The sequence below is a fragment of the Alexandromys fortis genome, unplaced genomic scaffold (assembly GCF_014885135.2).
Source record: "Alexandromys fortis isolate MF-2015 unplaced genomic scaffold, M_Fortis_MF-2015_v1.1 scaffold_46, whole genome shotgun sequence".
Lineage (NCBI taxonomy): Eukaryota > Metazoa > Chordata > Mammalia > Rodentia > Cricetidae > Alexandromys > Alexandromys fortis.
In genome coordinates, this window is record NW_026067919.1 from 11,235,028 (window position 1) to 11,250,665 (window position 15,638).

General features: G+C 45.4%; 1 protein-coding gene across 5 annotated transcripts in view; it reads left to right on the forward strand.

The window, feature by feature from the left end:
* The window catches only part of Wdfy4 (WDFY family member 4), a 222,821-nt gene that overhangs the window by 120,711 nt on the left and 86,472 nt on the right, over positions 1-15,638 (forward strand). For all 5 annotated transcript variants that reach the window (XM_050140691.1, XM_050140690.1, XM_050140692.1 and 2 more), the window contains one exon: positions 12,169-12,246. In XM_050140691.1, the coding sequence (XP_049996648.1) occupies positions 12,169-12,246 (78 nt within the window). The remainder of the gene's footprint in view (positions 1-12,168; positions 12,247-15,638) is intronic.

Sequence of the window (15,638 nt, forward strand, 5' to 3'; positions counted from 1 at the left end):
TGGCCAGACTGCTCTCTTGAAGAAAGAAATGGAAGGATTTTATTGATTTGAGGGTGGGATTAATAATTGATAATTGTCCAGTGGTCATGGGCATGGTTTCAAAATGTGTGTGTGTATGTGTGTGTGCATGAATGCATAAAAAATGTACACACCTTGTGATAAAATAGAGGAACTGTAGGAATTTGAACTCTCGGGAAAGAACAAGAGTTGAAGAAGCACACCCCAGATCGAATAGACAACAGAGTAAGCTGTGCTGAAATGGTAACTTCTTCCTTAGCTGAACGGCACACGGCAGATCATTGCTGGTGCAGCCCAGCGCGCTGTCTACAGGAGGTGGAGTAGAGCATAGCACTTAGAGCCACAGTTAGTCACACTGCCTGTGACTAGTACTAAGGAGCTTGCGTGTGCCAGTGCTGAGCTGGTAAAGGTTGGTCGCTCGGGCTTGTCAATCTCAGCACCACCACCCAAGTACATTGGGGAGACTACAGTGGTTAGGCCATGGGGATGTTGCTGTTCCGTTATGGTTTTACAGACCGATGACATACATGTTGCTTTACTCTAACATTGCTCTGTGTGTGTAGCTGTTTCATACAACAGACATTTGGCCAAAACAACAGCGGTCCCATCATAGTGTCGTCACCCAGTATACTGGGGACGATTAACAGCAGGCTGAAGGAAGGCAGTGACTGGCCCCCCTCCCCCAACTTAAGCAAGTTTTACTTGTCACCGTTTATCATAAGCCGGTTACAGGAATTTGAAAACTAGGTGTAAATGAACAAAAGCAAACACGGAGGCCTTTACTGATGTTTCTTCACTGAGTACATCATTTGTGAGACATCTTTATCTTCATAATAGAAGGATAATTAACATCACTAATTATCTAATTAAGTTCATTAAGCATCCACCAACAGTGCACCGTGAAGTTGACATTATGTTCTACTGTCAACAAATGCTTTGATTTCTTAGGAAGTAATTAAAATGTAAATTAGCATGCAATTATATGCACAGGGGAAGTTTTGAATCAGATATTCATTTCAAAACTGCTTAGAGCAACATCGTTTTTATTTTTTCTTCATCTTCAATAAAAAGAACCATTTTGCTATTAGCAGTGAGTATTAAGCTTGCCAATGTGCTGTTCCGTATTTGAATTACAGCAAGGACTGCACACCATGACGCTCAGCTTTGAGTTGACAGATTTGTTGTTATACATTGTAATGTTTTTTTTTCCTGTTTGATCACTTTATTTAAAGTATTTGCTTATTTTTGTGCTCTTTGTGTAAAAAAAAAAAAGCAACTGATTCTTTTCTTGAAAAATGTCCATAATTCATATTTTAAGTTTTCTCATCAAGCTTACCCTTTAAAGACATTTTAGAGCAAACATTTTAAAAGATCTATTTTTTTCTTTTATGTGCCTGAGTGTATATATGTTTGTAAGTACAACATGAGTGTACAGGAGACCATGGAAGCCAGGAGAGGGTGTCAAATCCCCTGGAACTCTAGTGCGGGTGGTTGTTAGCTGCCCAGTGTAGGTGCAGGGAGCCAAGCTCAGGCCCTCTGTATAAGCAGCAAATGCTTTTAATTTCTGAGCCATCTTTTTATCCCATTTTTAATGCATCCTTTCTGTCAGCTATGTTTGTGGGATCTAACTAGTGTGCTGAGTTCAGCAGGGTGCAACTGTTCCTCTCCCTGCTCAGGAAAGAGAGACAGCACTTCTCAAACATGTGGTCCAGTGGTCCTTGCTTCCAAGTTGACATTCTCGTGCTTTCTTGGCCAGTCTGTGGTTTCTGGTGCAATATTAGAACCGAGAAGAGCCCAAAGGGGACTAAAAGCACTCACATCCTTTGACTAAGACCACTCTGAATCCCAAGGGTGTCCCAAGCTCCCCATGAAAGAATCCTCTTCCCCCAAAGTGCCAAAGCTTTCAGCACTGGGAGAATCCAGATTAGAGCTATGTCTATCTCCTAACAGAGCAGACGGCCCTAAGTACATGATGCCCTCCTTGGCATCTTTATACATGAATTTCTGGGTCATTTGAGGGTTCTGTTGAAGACGCCTGCCTCCCTGATGTAGTCTCTCATCCTGGTATCAAACTACACCAGCCTGTTCTTGGACCATGGCTCCAGGGGTGGTTCGCGGGATTCAGGTCTCTTAGGTTTAGGTAGATTTCAAATGAAGGCAGAGAACGTGGGTCAGAGACTGTCTTGTTGATGGAGGCTGTAAATAAAAACCACAGAACCACCTACTTACTGCCCATCACTAAGGGAACAGACAAATACCTGATGGTTGAAACCCAGAGTGGCTTCTTTTCCGGTGTTGATGGCTTCATTAAGTGCATATTGAATGACAGTGGCCCTGAGGTGGCTGGCCAGGGTGATCAAAGCATCCAGGCAGGGGCTCCACAGAAACTCCGCAGAAACCTCTGATCTACGTCGTGCTCGTGCCTACTTAATGAAGGATGGCTTCCTCTCATCTAGCCATTAAAACTGGAGTCCCCTTAGCTCATTCATTATGCAGACACGGACTAGCATGTCTGTTCTGTTAGGAGATAGACATGGGCTCTAATCTAGATTCTCCCAAAGCTGAAAGCTTTGGCACTTTGGGGGAAGAGGTTTCTTTCATGAGGATCATGGTCAGTTTGCAGATCCAAAACTGACCGAGGAATCTGCAGCCAAGGTCAGAGAGTGCCAAGCCTATTTGCAGCAAGCGTCTACCTTACCTACCCACTACAGTTCTCTATACCGTGATTTTTTTTTCTCTTGATCTCTCCTTAGAACTTCTCGTAATATAGCCTGTCTCATTCATAAATTAAGCTTGCAAAGTTCACCCCCTAAATAATCAGTATGACATAGCTTGCCTAACCACAGTGGCTTGCCGTCCTTTTCACACCTGGTTATGCTCACCCTTGTGTGGTCTGTGTCTTTATTCCGGATAACGGTCATGGGACTTCATGTACTCTGCAGGAAGTTGCCTCTTTGGCCAGCCTTTTGATCATTTCAGCCTTACACAGAATAGGGTGTTTGTTTGCAGGGATGGGGCAAGAGGGCAAAGCCATTCAGGAGCAGGTACAGAGGTAATGCAGGGCTTGTGAATCAGTGGCACATTCTCTACCTGGGGTCACCACTGCATACTGAAGGATGTATCATTTCTAAATCATCCTTGGAAAGTCCCCAGAGAAAGATGCTCAGATCGTCAAAGACTTCTACCGAGGCAGAGGCGTCTAGTCTGAAAAAGGCTAGCTAGAACCACACCCTTGGTTAGTTATGGGTTCTTTCCTTTTCCTTCTGTGGTGAATTATTTTATCACACAGTCGAGCTAATTGTCCCTGACGGCTGTCATAAAGGAATAAGAGTTCAAGGGTCTTAAAGATCAAGTCTGTAACTCAACTCAGGATACTTTTGAATACGTATACATACTATCATGTGCAATTTATCAGTGTGTGACTAGCATTGCTAAGTCTGTAGAGAAGAACCTCATGCTCCCTAATTTAAGCAGGCCTTGTAGTGTAGCTACCTTCCTGGTTAGACAGCATATAAGAAAAATCACAGCAGACAATTGTCAGACACACAAAAAAAAATTTTACAATTTTAGCTCAAATCCTTTTGAAACCTGAATATGGTCCTTGAGAGGCTAGTCATTACTAAGGATCTCTCTGAGGTACTGTTTGCTCAAGGACATCCTAGTAACCTTATAACCTAAAAGCTGGGGTTATATTTGGGGCTAAGTGACCTCATCCCGGGAAATTCTTTCAATTTTTAGATATGAATTTTGGAGTGGGGCAGCACACATTTTTATTGATTTCTCTAAATTCAAATTTTAAAAACTTAAATGTATTCATCAAAGCAAAAAAAATGCTTTATTGTTCCCAAAGACAGAAGTGTCCCCAACTATATAAATGATAGAACGGCAGATGGTCGTGGAGTGGAGAATCAGGCTGGGGCCCTCCTGAGGCGTTGCTGCCATTCACAACCCGCTAGGCGCCCCGCTAGCAGCCCGGCCGCTGGGGCGCCTGTCGCGTGAGTTACAGCCGCGTTCTCGCCCTGGGACCCATCTATTATGAGAAACCATTTTGATTAATTAAAAAAGTCTTTCAAAGTCTCAGAACGGGAAGTTCGGGAAATGTCTTTGCTTTGCCGTGGTTGATGGGGGTGGGTGGAAACTTGGCTCGTTGGCCTGACAAAGAAAAGAGGAGAGGTTGAACATAGAGTATGCGGAGAGTATAAGACAGCCTTCGAGCCTGGTCCTGCGTGGGCTGAGCATGAGACCCAAGAACCTCTGGGTACCACCTAGTCCTACCCTAACAGAGCATTAAGGCAGTGGCTGAGAACTTTAAGCAAAAGGAACAATGCAAGTGGACAAGCTTGGGTTGGACCAATTTTGATTCATAGACTTTCATATCAGAGACTCGGTCTACAGACAGGGGCAATGGAGCAAAACAGAGAGGCACCTTCTCTCTGCAGGGAGACAGACTAATAGCCAAATGGAGCAAATTGTTTAGAAGCTAGGGATAGAATAAGATAAACAGAGGAGAAGCACGCCATTAGAGTGTTCTGGAAGGCTTCTCAAGAAAGTGGCAGTGGGATAAGAGCAAAGAGAGTGGCAAAACTTTAGCGTGGTCATGACTTCGTGTGTGGAGGACATGGACAAACCCCTCTGGCTGAATGTGGACATCAGACTGAGGTTTAGACCAGGAGGAGGGTGATAGGGACATGTTTTTCTGTATTTTTGCTTCTGGGTGCATCCACCTGTAGCTGTCACTGCCCTTCTCCATTAGTCCTTCCTCCAGCATCCCACACACATTCACTGATGTCCTACTGTGCCTCGGATGCCTGGTCAAGGCTAGAGGATGCTAAAAAGAAAAAAAGCATAGTTCCCTCACGGTAGTGGCCTTCCTCCTGGGTAGGTACAGTTATTGTGGCATGGTAAGAGGTTTTAAAAGGAGAACCCGAGCCTAAGCATGGTTAGGGAAAACTCAACCCGAGTCCTACAGGAGAAAGAGGGTCTGAAGGCAGGTTGGTGGGGAAAGAAAGCCCTCCAGGTGCAAAGCAGCAGCCAGTTATGACTGTCCTGCCTAGGGGCCAGCTGCCAGCTTGGAATGACTCAAATACAAGAGATAGTTTAGCTTTTTGACCCACTCTCCAAATCATTTATGATACATTTAGATTAAGATGCACTCAATAAAGAAAAGAGCTTAGGAAACAGAAGAAGTGGTTTCTGATGAGTTAGGACCATAAATATAAAGTCTATAAAGACTCAAGTCCAGCTTGGGTCTGGGCCCATTGTGAGCCGAGAGGTTGGAAAGTTCACACATTAACGTCTCATCCGTTGACTGTGCTTCTACCCAGATGGGGGCCGAGGCCTGAGATTAGGCAAACAGGAAGAACCCAGTGGACAGACCTTGCCTAGCAGCTTAGCCCTGCCCTAGCTTACCTTCACTCCCCTCCTGTGACCTTTTAAAGGTCACATCCAAGGGTTGTCCTGTACTGGCCAACACTCATCATCAGGTCCCATGATGTCTGGAACAGTTTCAGATCCAGAACCACTGGATGGGAACTCCTGTGCATCTGGTTTTCCTCCCATTTCCAAGTTCATCTTAAGTCCTCCAGGTCCTCACTCCTGCTGGACCCTCCTCTTGTAATCATTCACTCTCTTCCATCCCTCCCCATGGACATTCGAAGGTCCTACTTGGAGCCTTCTCCTTCTGTTGGCCAATCCTCTTTCCCAGGCTCAAAGAACATTGCTACTTCTGGCAGCCAACTAAACCTTGTCTAGACTGACTATGACCCTAGGCTGTTTGGCCTCAGTCTTGTTTACTCTCCTCAGAAGAGTGTAAAGTCCATGTTGGGAAAATACTATGCTATGCTCATTTCTAAGGCCCTGGAGACGGCACAAGGTCCAGATCAGGGGAGCTCTTGCTTATACATTCTTTTCCCCACAATGGCTGTCCCTGTGAGGACCCAGATGGAGGAGGAAGCTGGTTGCTGACCATGTGACTTGGAGACTTGGTGTGGATCAATAGTGGGCACCTACTAAGAAGCCCTGGTGTCGGTCTCAAGAGTGCCAGGTAGACAGTTTTGGTGAATGTCCTATAGGTAGGCTTGTGTGTGTGTGTGTCCCTCAGAAAACTCATCTGGGTCCTCAGGTAGCAGCCAGTGCTGTCCTGAATATTTAGAGCAAAGTTCTACTCTGAGGGGAAAGCAACAAGCAGCCTTGGCTAAGGGTCCCTGGTAAGCCCAAAGCAGGCGTGTTCTCCATGAATTCCAGCCCTGTTTTTTTTCTTCTCTGTGAATGTCAACAGAGTTGTCCAGATACTTCAATGTCAGGTAACCTTGGAGTGAAAACACCTGCTACAGACTGAGCGTCCACAACCAAAACCTTCCAAGTCCCCAATCCTAAACCTTTTTAGCACCAACCTGGCTTTATAAGTGGGAGACTTCACTCATGACTCCCTTTGAAGGGTTGGAGCCCAAACACAGGTGCGCTGAAAACACATCACCTTGCCCATGAAGCTACAATTCATGCAAAACATAAATCAGCGATTTATACAAATGAGCTATCTATAGTATACCCCATCATGAATGTGCAAATATTCTTAAATCTGCCAAGTATGAAATCTGAATCACTTCTGGCATTTGCAAGAGGGATGCTCACAGCTCAGGCCAACATAACAAAATGTCTGTGCAGGGCAGCCTCAACTACAGATGTTTAGTGCTTCCCTGGTCTGGGACTATAGCAGAGGATTGTTTTGGTTTCCTAGGGAGCTTTCTGTTCTGTCCACTGGGTATCTATTCCTCTTATATGGTCCTCTGAATAACCAGGAATAAGAACACACTTCAGTCCCTGATAGTGTCTTAAACCTCAGTGCATGTCTTCTTGAATAACAAATTCTCGGGCAGAACTGATATTCATCCTTTACTTGGGTCCTTTCCTGTAATTCCTAAATGTCTGTCCCTTTCTGAGGATCAGTCTTGTGAGTGTGACCTCAGAGACACAGTGTTAGAGAAAGGCCAGTCTAGTGACATTTCCCAACTGTCTTAGGCCACACAGAAGCCCTGACACTCTGAGGAAGGAGGGAGGGTGGGCTTCATCTCGAAACCTTGCTTCTAACAATTTTAAAGTCTTCACTCTGGCTACACTAGCGTACTGGTGTTCTTTTTTTTTTTTTCAAGTAGTCATTCTCTATGTACTCATGACGATTGAATTTAATAAAAACATCACAGTTCAAAAATAAGACAAATTAGAACCCACTGTTCATCTTAGAAATTAATATGTGAGTGAGTTTAACCAGAGATGAATTGCGCTGTGGTGAGCCAGTCCCTCTTCACCCACTCTGGGCCCCAGTTGTTTGTCATTATTGCTGGAAATATGATTATTACTCTGGTATTGCTTGACATTTATTAAGGTTCCAGGGGCTGAGCCTCCACAGCAGAGAAAAGTGCAATTATCTGGGCACACAGAGAAAGAAAATCTCCTGGCCTGTGTCGTCCAAATAGAAATTCCCCCAAAGACCCTCAGCTGCAACTCCAGCTGACACAGAGTCCGGGCTCTACTGCCATCAACACCCGCACATCTTCTTCACACTGGTAGCTAGGGTCAAGGGGCACAGCGGCAGACATGACAGGTGATTTGTCAGCAACCTGGGGAAACGTTACCTTTAAGTTTTTCTTTCTTATTAATTGCTTCTCTTATTTGCCCTCATCCAGGTGTTCTTTAAGAACTCACACTTTCAAGGTTTATATGCCAGCTTTGTTTGCAAGATGTAAGCTATAGGAACTGTTGAGGTACTGTTATCCCCCTTATCCACAGTTTTGCTCTTTGTGGTCTGAAAATACTGGGGCAAAAATTCTAGAGATACATTATTTTTAAGTTTGAAAGTCCACACCGCTATACTTGGTGGCATATGCATGGTGAAGATTTTCACATCCCGTTCTGCCTGCCCTGAGGGTAGATCACCCCTTTCTTTGTCTGTTGTCCCCCATACTGCAGACACCTATTTCCCATCAGTTACTGAGAAGCTCTCTTGGTTGCGTGATTTCTTTATTAACTTCAGTGGTCTCTGGCAATCACTGATCGGACAGACTGCCTGGGTGATCAGACAGACGACTGTCAGGAACACTGTGCTTGTGTTCAAATAGCCTTTATTTGGCTTGTGAACAGCCCCTCAGCACCAGCCAGTGAGGTTGGTGACTCGCATTGTCAGAGAGGCAGAGAAAGGGGAAGCTGTCAACAAGACAGACAAAGTTCACATGTCCAGGATGCTAAGATCTGTGGCCATTGATGCCCTTCTGCCTGTGAGATTGCAAGCAGGCATGGTTTGCATTTATCCGTCAAAGCCAGGCATCTCCTGCTTCACTTTGTCTTCTGCATTTTACTGTTAATCCAGGACAGCGAGGAGCCACAGGGCACGGGGTTGTCATGCCTCCTTCGCCTCCTCTGCTGTGACAGTTCTTACATAGTCTTAGTTGTTTTTATGATTCTGATAGCTTGAAAAGTAGCAGGTATTTTGTAGAGTTTCTGTCAAATTTGATTTGTTTACTGTTTTTCTGAAGGCATGGCATTTTGGAAGGATGAAGACCGAGGTCGGGTAAAGTCTGTTAGAATTTGCGATAGTCGGGAGAAACCATCACACAGATGTCAAGATTGTATCTGCCAGCCTTTTCTACTGCCATTTGATCATTCCTGCCTCCACTTGTTCCCTGGGATTCAATCCACAAGTCCACCGCACCCTGAAAATGCAGGGGCAAGTGAGCCCCACCTCCTGAAGGGGCAGGGTGAGCAGCAAGCTCATCATTTGAGATTCTCCTGCAAAGGGTTATCCTTTCCCCTCCATCTATTTGTCTATTCAATCTTTTATTTATCTCAGTAGGGAATCATCCATATTTATTTCAGAATCAGGAGTAAGATCCATTAAGTCCATTAAATAGCTTATCTTATTTCTTGAGTTGTTCTAACATACCGCTCACAATATTTACCTGGCTTCGCCTTTCCTTTTACTGTAACCCTCTTGGTTTCTTTCCCTGCCCTCAGATATGTTTTTGTTTCAGTTGTTATTGTTTGGTTTGGGTGGGGCTTCGCTGGGGTGGCACTAGGTGTTTCTTGCCCAATGAAGATGGAGTCAACCACCAAGTTAAACTTCCAATACTCGCAAATCTTTAGACACAGTTGCATTCTAACCAATCCCATTGTTTCTGCTCTGTATATTACTCTGAAAAAGTCCAGTTTAGCCACAGTGACAGGCAGTCTCAGATCCAGCTGGCTCAAAGTAGCAATCTCCTTTCCCACTTACACTACACCTGCATTGCAAACTGGTCAAGGATTCACAGTGCCTTAACCTCGCTTGGTTACACTAGAGCAGTTGCTTTCTTGAATGTTCTATTTTATAGTCCATTCAAGAAGAGCTTAAGTATCCTTCCGTCTGATCTCATGCAGCCCAGAGTTAGCAAGAAGTGTGATGATACCATAGAAGTACAGGAGAGGAGAGCTAGAACTCGTGGTCAAAGGACACTAATTCCTGGATATCTATCTGTCTGTCTGTCTATCTATCTATCTATCTATCTATCTATCTATCTATCTATCTATCTATCTAGATAAAGATATAGATATTCATTTTCTTTTCCATGCAAACAAATGTAATTGTTATTGTTTTAGTTATTATTGTAATTGCCTATTACTTTTTAACTCCATTAAAAAATATCACTATGGTAGGAACCTGTTTTCATATCACGAAATCTTTTTCTGACACTAAGGCTACCGTGAACTGTTGTATAGAGAATCCAGTTAGGGGTGGCAAAGGGAAGCTGCAGTCCGGCCTTTGCTGTGGAGACTTGCGACATTCCTTTATGCAGTCTGCAACGGCTGCATAGTATTCTGTGACGGGGACAAAGCATCCCTTTATGCAGATATGCAAATTGCTTCATTTTCTGCTTCTATAAATAGGTTACAAAAAAAAAAAAGCAACCCGCCAACTGAGTGTTTGTGTGGATATCTGATGGTATCCTCGGGATAAATTACCAGCAATGAGAAAAGTGGTCAGAACGCTAAAGGCAGCGCGGTGCTGGGCTGCAGAAACCAGGACTCATAACAGGAGCTCTGCACCAAGTTCCTAAGCAGAGTCTGAGCTTCAGCCCTCTGCTAGCGGCCTTTCCCTTCGGGAGACGACACAACTGTGATTACAGGACTAATGACCCTTTGCACAAATGAACATAATGACTCTTAGCAGTGGAGAGAACGGGTACGTCCCATTCGGACAATTGTGTCACCAGCAACTGGCGAGCCCCAGGGGTACTCCTGGTATCACCAAGCTGTGGTCAGTGACTTAAAAACTATTTCTATGTGTTATTTAATTCATCCCCCATCTTGAGATCAAGCCTGTATCCTGGAGCCCTTGCTTTGCTAAGGAGACACCGAGAAAGCAGGCCCTGTGTACCTGCTCTGTCCCCCTTAAAGGCTTAAGCAATCTTTGGAGTCCCTTTGCTCTGCTTCAGGAGTTCTCAAGTTCTTTAACACACTGCCAGCCGCTAAACAAAGGCTATTCAGTTCCAATAAGTGATACAAAACTCCACTGTGAATTTGTCCCTAATCAATATGTCCTATGCACTGTTGTCCAAACAGATGGGCCTCTGGCCTGGAATTGACCCAAATCTCCTTACTATTATTCCTGCATCCTGTAGATAGCAACTTTCCAGGGCATAGAAAGACTCTGAGGTCACAGGCTCCTGAGGTTTGTTTAGCACTGGGGAGATGCCCCAGATGAAGATGTACATGCGGGAGATGCTTGTGGTACAGGGTCCAGATCCATCCTGCTTTTCCATTCCACCTACAGTCCCTCATCCCCACATTGCCTCCGTGTCTGATTGGGCAAATGGGAGTAATGACAGCACAGGCTTATGAGGAAGCTTAATATTAGATATGCTTTGTACATGTGGATCCTTTTACCAGCTGCAAAGTGCTGTGTGCCCGTCAGTTCCCTGAGTATAAGGTAGAGGATAGTACAGCATTTGGATTCTCCATGCTCCTAGATAAATCATGAATGTGCTCCAGGTCGGGCCCCTCCCATTTGCCATTCTACTGGACTCCTGCTCAGCTCTCAGGGAGAAAACATCATACTTCCCTTCTCTGCACTGGAGGCGCTCACATCCTGTGCCGCTGGGGACCTTTCACCTTTGCCTCTTGACCTCGTCCTTCCTATCGCCATATTCCCTTCCGCCTACTACATACAGTCAGCCCCTGGTACGTGTTTTGGACTGACTACAGGACCCTCTACTGAGACCCAAACTCACGGATGCTCTTCCATGCTTTAGAAAGTGGTGTAATGAATATCTGTGCCCAGCCTGTGAACGTCTATGCCCCTCAGACCATCTTTAGCTTACTAACAACACCTGCTGCATTGTTGGTGCTGTGTATGTAGTTGTCACACGGTACTATTTAAAAACTGAAGAGAAGCTGGGCAGTGTTGGCATGCCCTTTTAATCCCAGCACTCGGGAGACAGAGGCAGGTGGATCTCTGTGAATTCGAGGCCAACCTGGTCTACAGAGTGAGTACCAGGACAGCCAGGGATACACAGAGAAACCCTGTCTTGAAAAAAAAAAAAAACCAAACAAACAAACAAAAGAAGGGAAAACATGCCCAAATATTCAGAACAGGCAGATATTCATTGCAGACATACCTGACTACTCAGTGCTGTATATTATAAGAATGTGGACTTAAAACCTTTGTTCTTCATTGGGTTGACTCCTAGGATATTTAAAAAAATATGCAAGTATCTCAAAGTAAAACGCGAAGATATTATTATTAGGCACACCTTGGTGAGCTTTCTTTCTTTCCAGGACTGAGGACCACATCTCTCTTGGCCACCTCTCTAATGTCTATTATGAAGTAGATTGCTCAAAAGCTACATTTTGGTGATTATTCAAAAGAGGGAGACGGAGCCTGTCACAGTCAGAAAAGAAAGGCATACATGCACACGTGTGTGTGTGTGTGTGTGTGTGTGTGTGTGTGTGTGTGAACATGTGTTTGGAGACCAGCACAGGTGAAATTACTGTTCACAAGATTATGACTGGTTTAGACCGCAGACCCTTAGCCATCATTTTCTGTCGCAATTGCTAAGAGTGTAGACGTGGATGTCATTCCCCACACATCACTAAATGGTGGCTGCTTTCTCTCCTCTCCAGGATTTTGTGTCCTGTATCGAGAATTACAGAAGAAAAGGACAGGAGCTGTATGCATCTCTGTACAGAGACTATGTGCAGGTAAGAAATGAGGCATGCCTTCCACTACAGAGTATGCTCGCAGCTACCCTGAACCAAGAGAAAGAAAGGGAAAGAGAAAGAGGAGAGAGAACCAGAGGGCCTTTGAAGTTTTAGAATGGAAAAGTCGCCACTGATGGGTCCAGGTTTCTTGGCTTGTCCAGTGGGCACGGCACCCACAGCTCAGAAGCAGAGGGCCTGGTCCTGTTGCTATTCATTCTTCGGGTCTCGCATCACGCAGAAGGTGGACATTGTGAGCTCAGGTGCCTCAGACCCAGCTGGGAGCTGCTAGTGCTATTACAAAACACTGAACTGGGTCTCGTGTTCTGATGGCTTCACTATAAGGGAGAGATTCGTATTAAACAACTTCACAAACTCAGTAGCTATCTATGACTTATAGTGGGGATTTAGCAAGGAGATAAAAGATGTTAGCGAAGGGAAGAATCTAATTTGGGCAACTTAGATGCCTTGTTTGACGAAGGGAGCATTTAAACTGAGACCTGCAGAGGATGGCATGGGCTGAAATATTTTAGGAAATTTTAGGAAATGTGTGTAAGGATCCCGAGGGAGGAGGGAGCTGGATGTTACTGATTTACTGGAAGAACTGGTTGGAAGGGCCTAGGCTGGGAGTCACAGAGTAAAGCTGAAGCTGGGACCAAACCACAGACGGTTCCTGGCACATTAAGGTTTTCCTTTTAAATGTAGAGAGCTGCCAGCAATAAGGATGAGTTTTGACATCTGACACACCCACACAGGTGTGACTTCTGTATAGTCTAGGCAAAGCACTCTAGCCATGTTAACCCCCTCCCTGCCATAAATATCTTTCTAACCATAAAGAAGGCAGGAACAAGGATTATGTCCTCAGCCTGTGACTGGTAGACAAGAGATATTTCACACAGGACTATGCAATTGCTAAGACGTTGGGGTTTGATTGATATCAAAAACAGAACCTTTTAAATGGGCACCCATTCTACAACATGGCACTCAGTATCGAAGCTCATCAATCTCTCCTTTATAGAGGAATGTGTCTGGGCCGAAGCCTGTGCTCTGTATTGAAAACCCAGCATTTGTAAAGCCGGCACTCTGCCTTGAAGGCGCTTTGAGCTTAGCGCGAGGCCAAGGGTGAAGGAGAATCTCCAGGACGGGGTGACCAGGCTCACATTGGAATGTTCCACTGTGAGGGCACAATGGGTGTAAGAAAGCATTAGTACACATCGTGCAGGCGTTGGAGTGAAGACCCCCAAAGGCTGACACAGGAAGCCTGGGGCTGAAAGTCAGAAGAACCCTGACCTCCCGGCCTGTTTGCGTACTGTCTGTGGCTGTGGGACCAGACCCTTGGACATCAGTTCATCCTCTGAAAGGACTCACTGATTTTGTCCAGAGTGAGCAATGCTGCCAACATAGTCAGTTGCCACCAAAAGGGAAGAGAGATGAGTTTAGGTTGCATTCTCTTTTAGGGAAATCCACCTCACACTTAGGCCATTTTGTGGCAGAGGGTATATACAATCAGCATCTCACCAAGAGCCTTCTATTTTTGTTGTGAAAACCTGGTCCACTAATTTCTGCCGAGGAGAGAGCCGCAGTCTGGGCTTTCTAAGTTCCTGCTGACTCTGCAAAGTCAGAAGTCCTATTGGTAGGACTAGGACTCCAACAGAGGTGCCAGCCAAGAAGGGGGGCACCAGTCTTCTGAAGCGCCAGCTTGGCTTGGTTTCATAAGTGGGACCTGACTAGGGGTTCAGAAGTACTTAAAAAATTTGTGTGATTTACTGTTGGTTAATCTTTTTAAAGAAAAAAATCAGCATTTTTAAGGTATTTTACATTTCCAAGTCTTTAAATATTTAAAATGTTTCGATATTTAGAGGACTACAGATGTGATCATGTCTGCTGGAGATAATGGGGCCGGAGCACTCACCCCACTTTTCTGAGGGCCGGCACACTTACTCAATACTCATCACATCCACAGAAGTCAAGCTCAAAGTCTAGTCTGTTTTGAGACTGAGTTTTGCTATGTAGACCTGCCTGGCCTGTGACTGCCCATATAGATCACAGTAGACCACGTTAATCTCACAGAGATCCGCCTATCTGTACTTCCACAGTGTTGGGATTAAAAGCAGGAGCCATCGCTCCGGGGACAAGCTCAAACACTGATGAAAGAAGTTGGCATTTTGAAATCTGATGGTTACCCCGGGTCAGTTTCCACTAACTCCATGGTTCTCAACCTATGGGTTTCAACCTCCTTGGGGTCACATAGTAGGTGTTCTGTATATCAGATACTTACATTCTGATTCATAACAGTAGCAAAATTGCAGTTATGAAGTAACAACTAAAGTAATTTTGTGGAGCTGTATTAAAGGGTTGCAACATTAGGATGGTTGAGAATCACTGTGCTAAGTGGACCCCGGGAGACCCTCTCCCATGGAAGTGGCAATGAAGCCAGCAGCCCCACCGAAGAGCTGCCAATAACAAGCCACTAAAGAAGTCCTCAACTTTCACTTTGCCACTCAGAGGTCCACAGAGATGGAGGGAGCCCAGAGCATCCCTGGTTCTTCCACCCAGTGCCCTGGAGGTCCTCCCCAACATTGTCATATCCGATAGACGCTTCCCTGAATGTCTCTGCCGACAGCAGTTCTGCCAGCATCGCTCCATTCTGACTTGCTCACTTGTTCCTCTGCCTTGTCCAAGCTCTGCCTATTGTCTTCTCTGCAGATGTCTGTCACTCTGCTGCTTTCTCTTCTGTGCCTGGTCATGCTGTTCCCACGCCAGGGCCTTGCCATGATGCACAGATGTGCCTCAGCCTGCCTTAAACTCTTGACAGGAAGCCTGTCACCCCAGATGCTCTTCCTTTTCACATGTGAGCCGTGTGATCTCCTCCGGGCTCCTTAGGGACCAATGGGCTGATTCATTCCTCTCTCGGGCTCTGTCTCTAAGTCTTTGCACAGCTTTGTCAGGAGCAGGGGTCGGGGCATCAACCCTACCTGGCTCATGCAACTGATGAAATGATAAAGAAAACTCAGGAGAAAGGTGGGTTTCTCGCAGAACTGGATCCAGACGGCCATCATCTCCATTCTCTTTCCTCCCCCCTCCTCCATCCCTCTTTTCCTCTCCCCCCTCTCTTGAATCTCTCTTTATCCTTTTTCTCTTCCTCCCTCTGTCCCTCCCTCTTTCTCTCTCTCGCCCTTTTCTTTCTGTCTCCCATTCATTATTCCTCTCTCACACATCCACACAAATGCCCACGTGTGAAATTGCTGGTGAGTTTGAAGCCCAGGAGCACATGGGTAAACGATCGAGCCTGGGGTGAACTCACTCTGCGCACTGAGCCTCATCCTGAAACAAGATCATTTTCCAGTTCGTTCAATGCCAAGTCACATGTCTGCAGGGCTGTCACTATCCAGGGG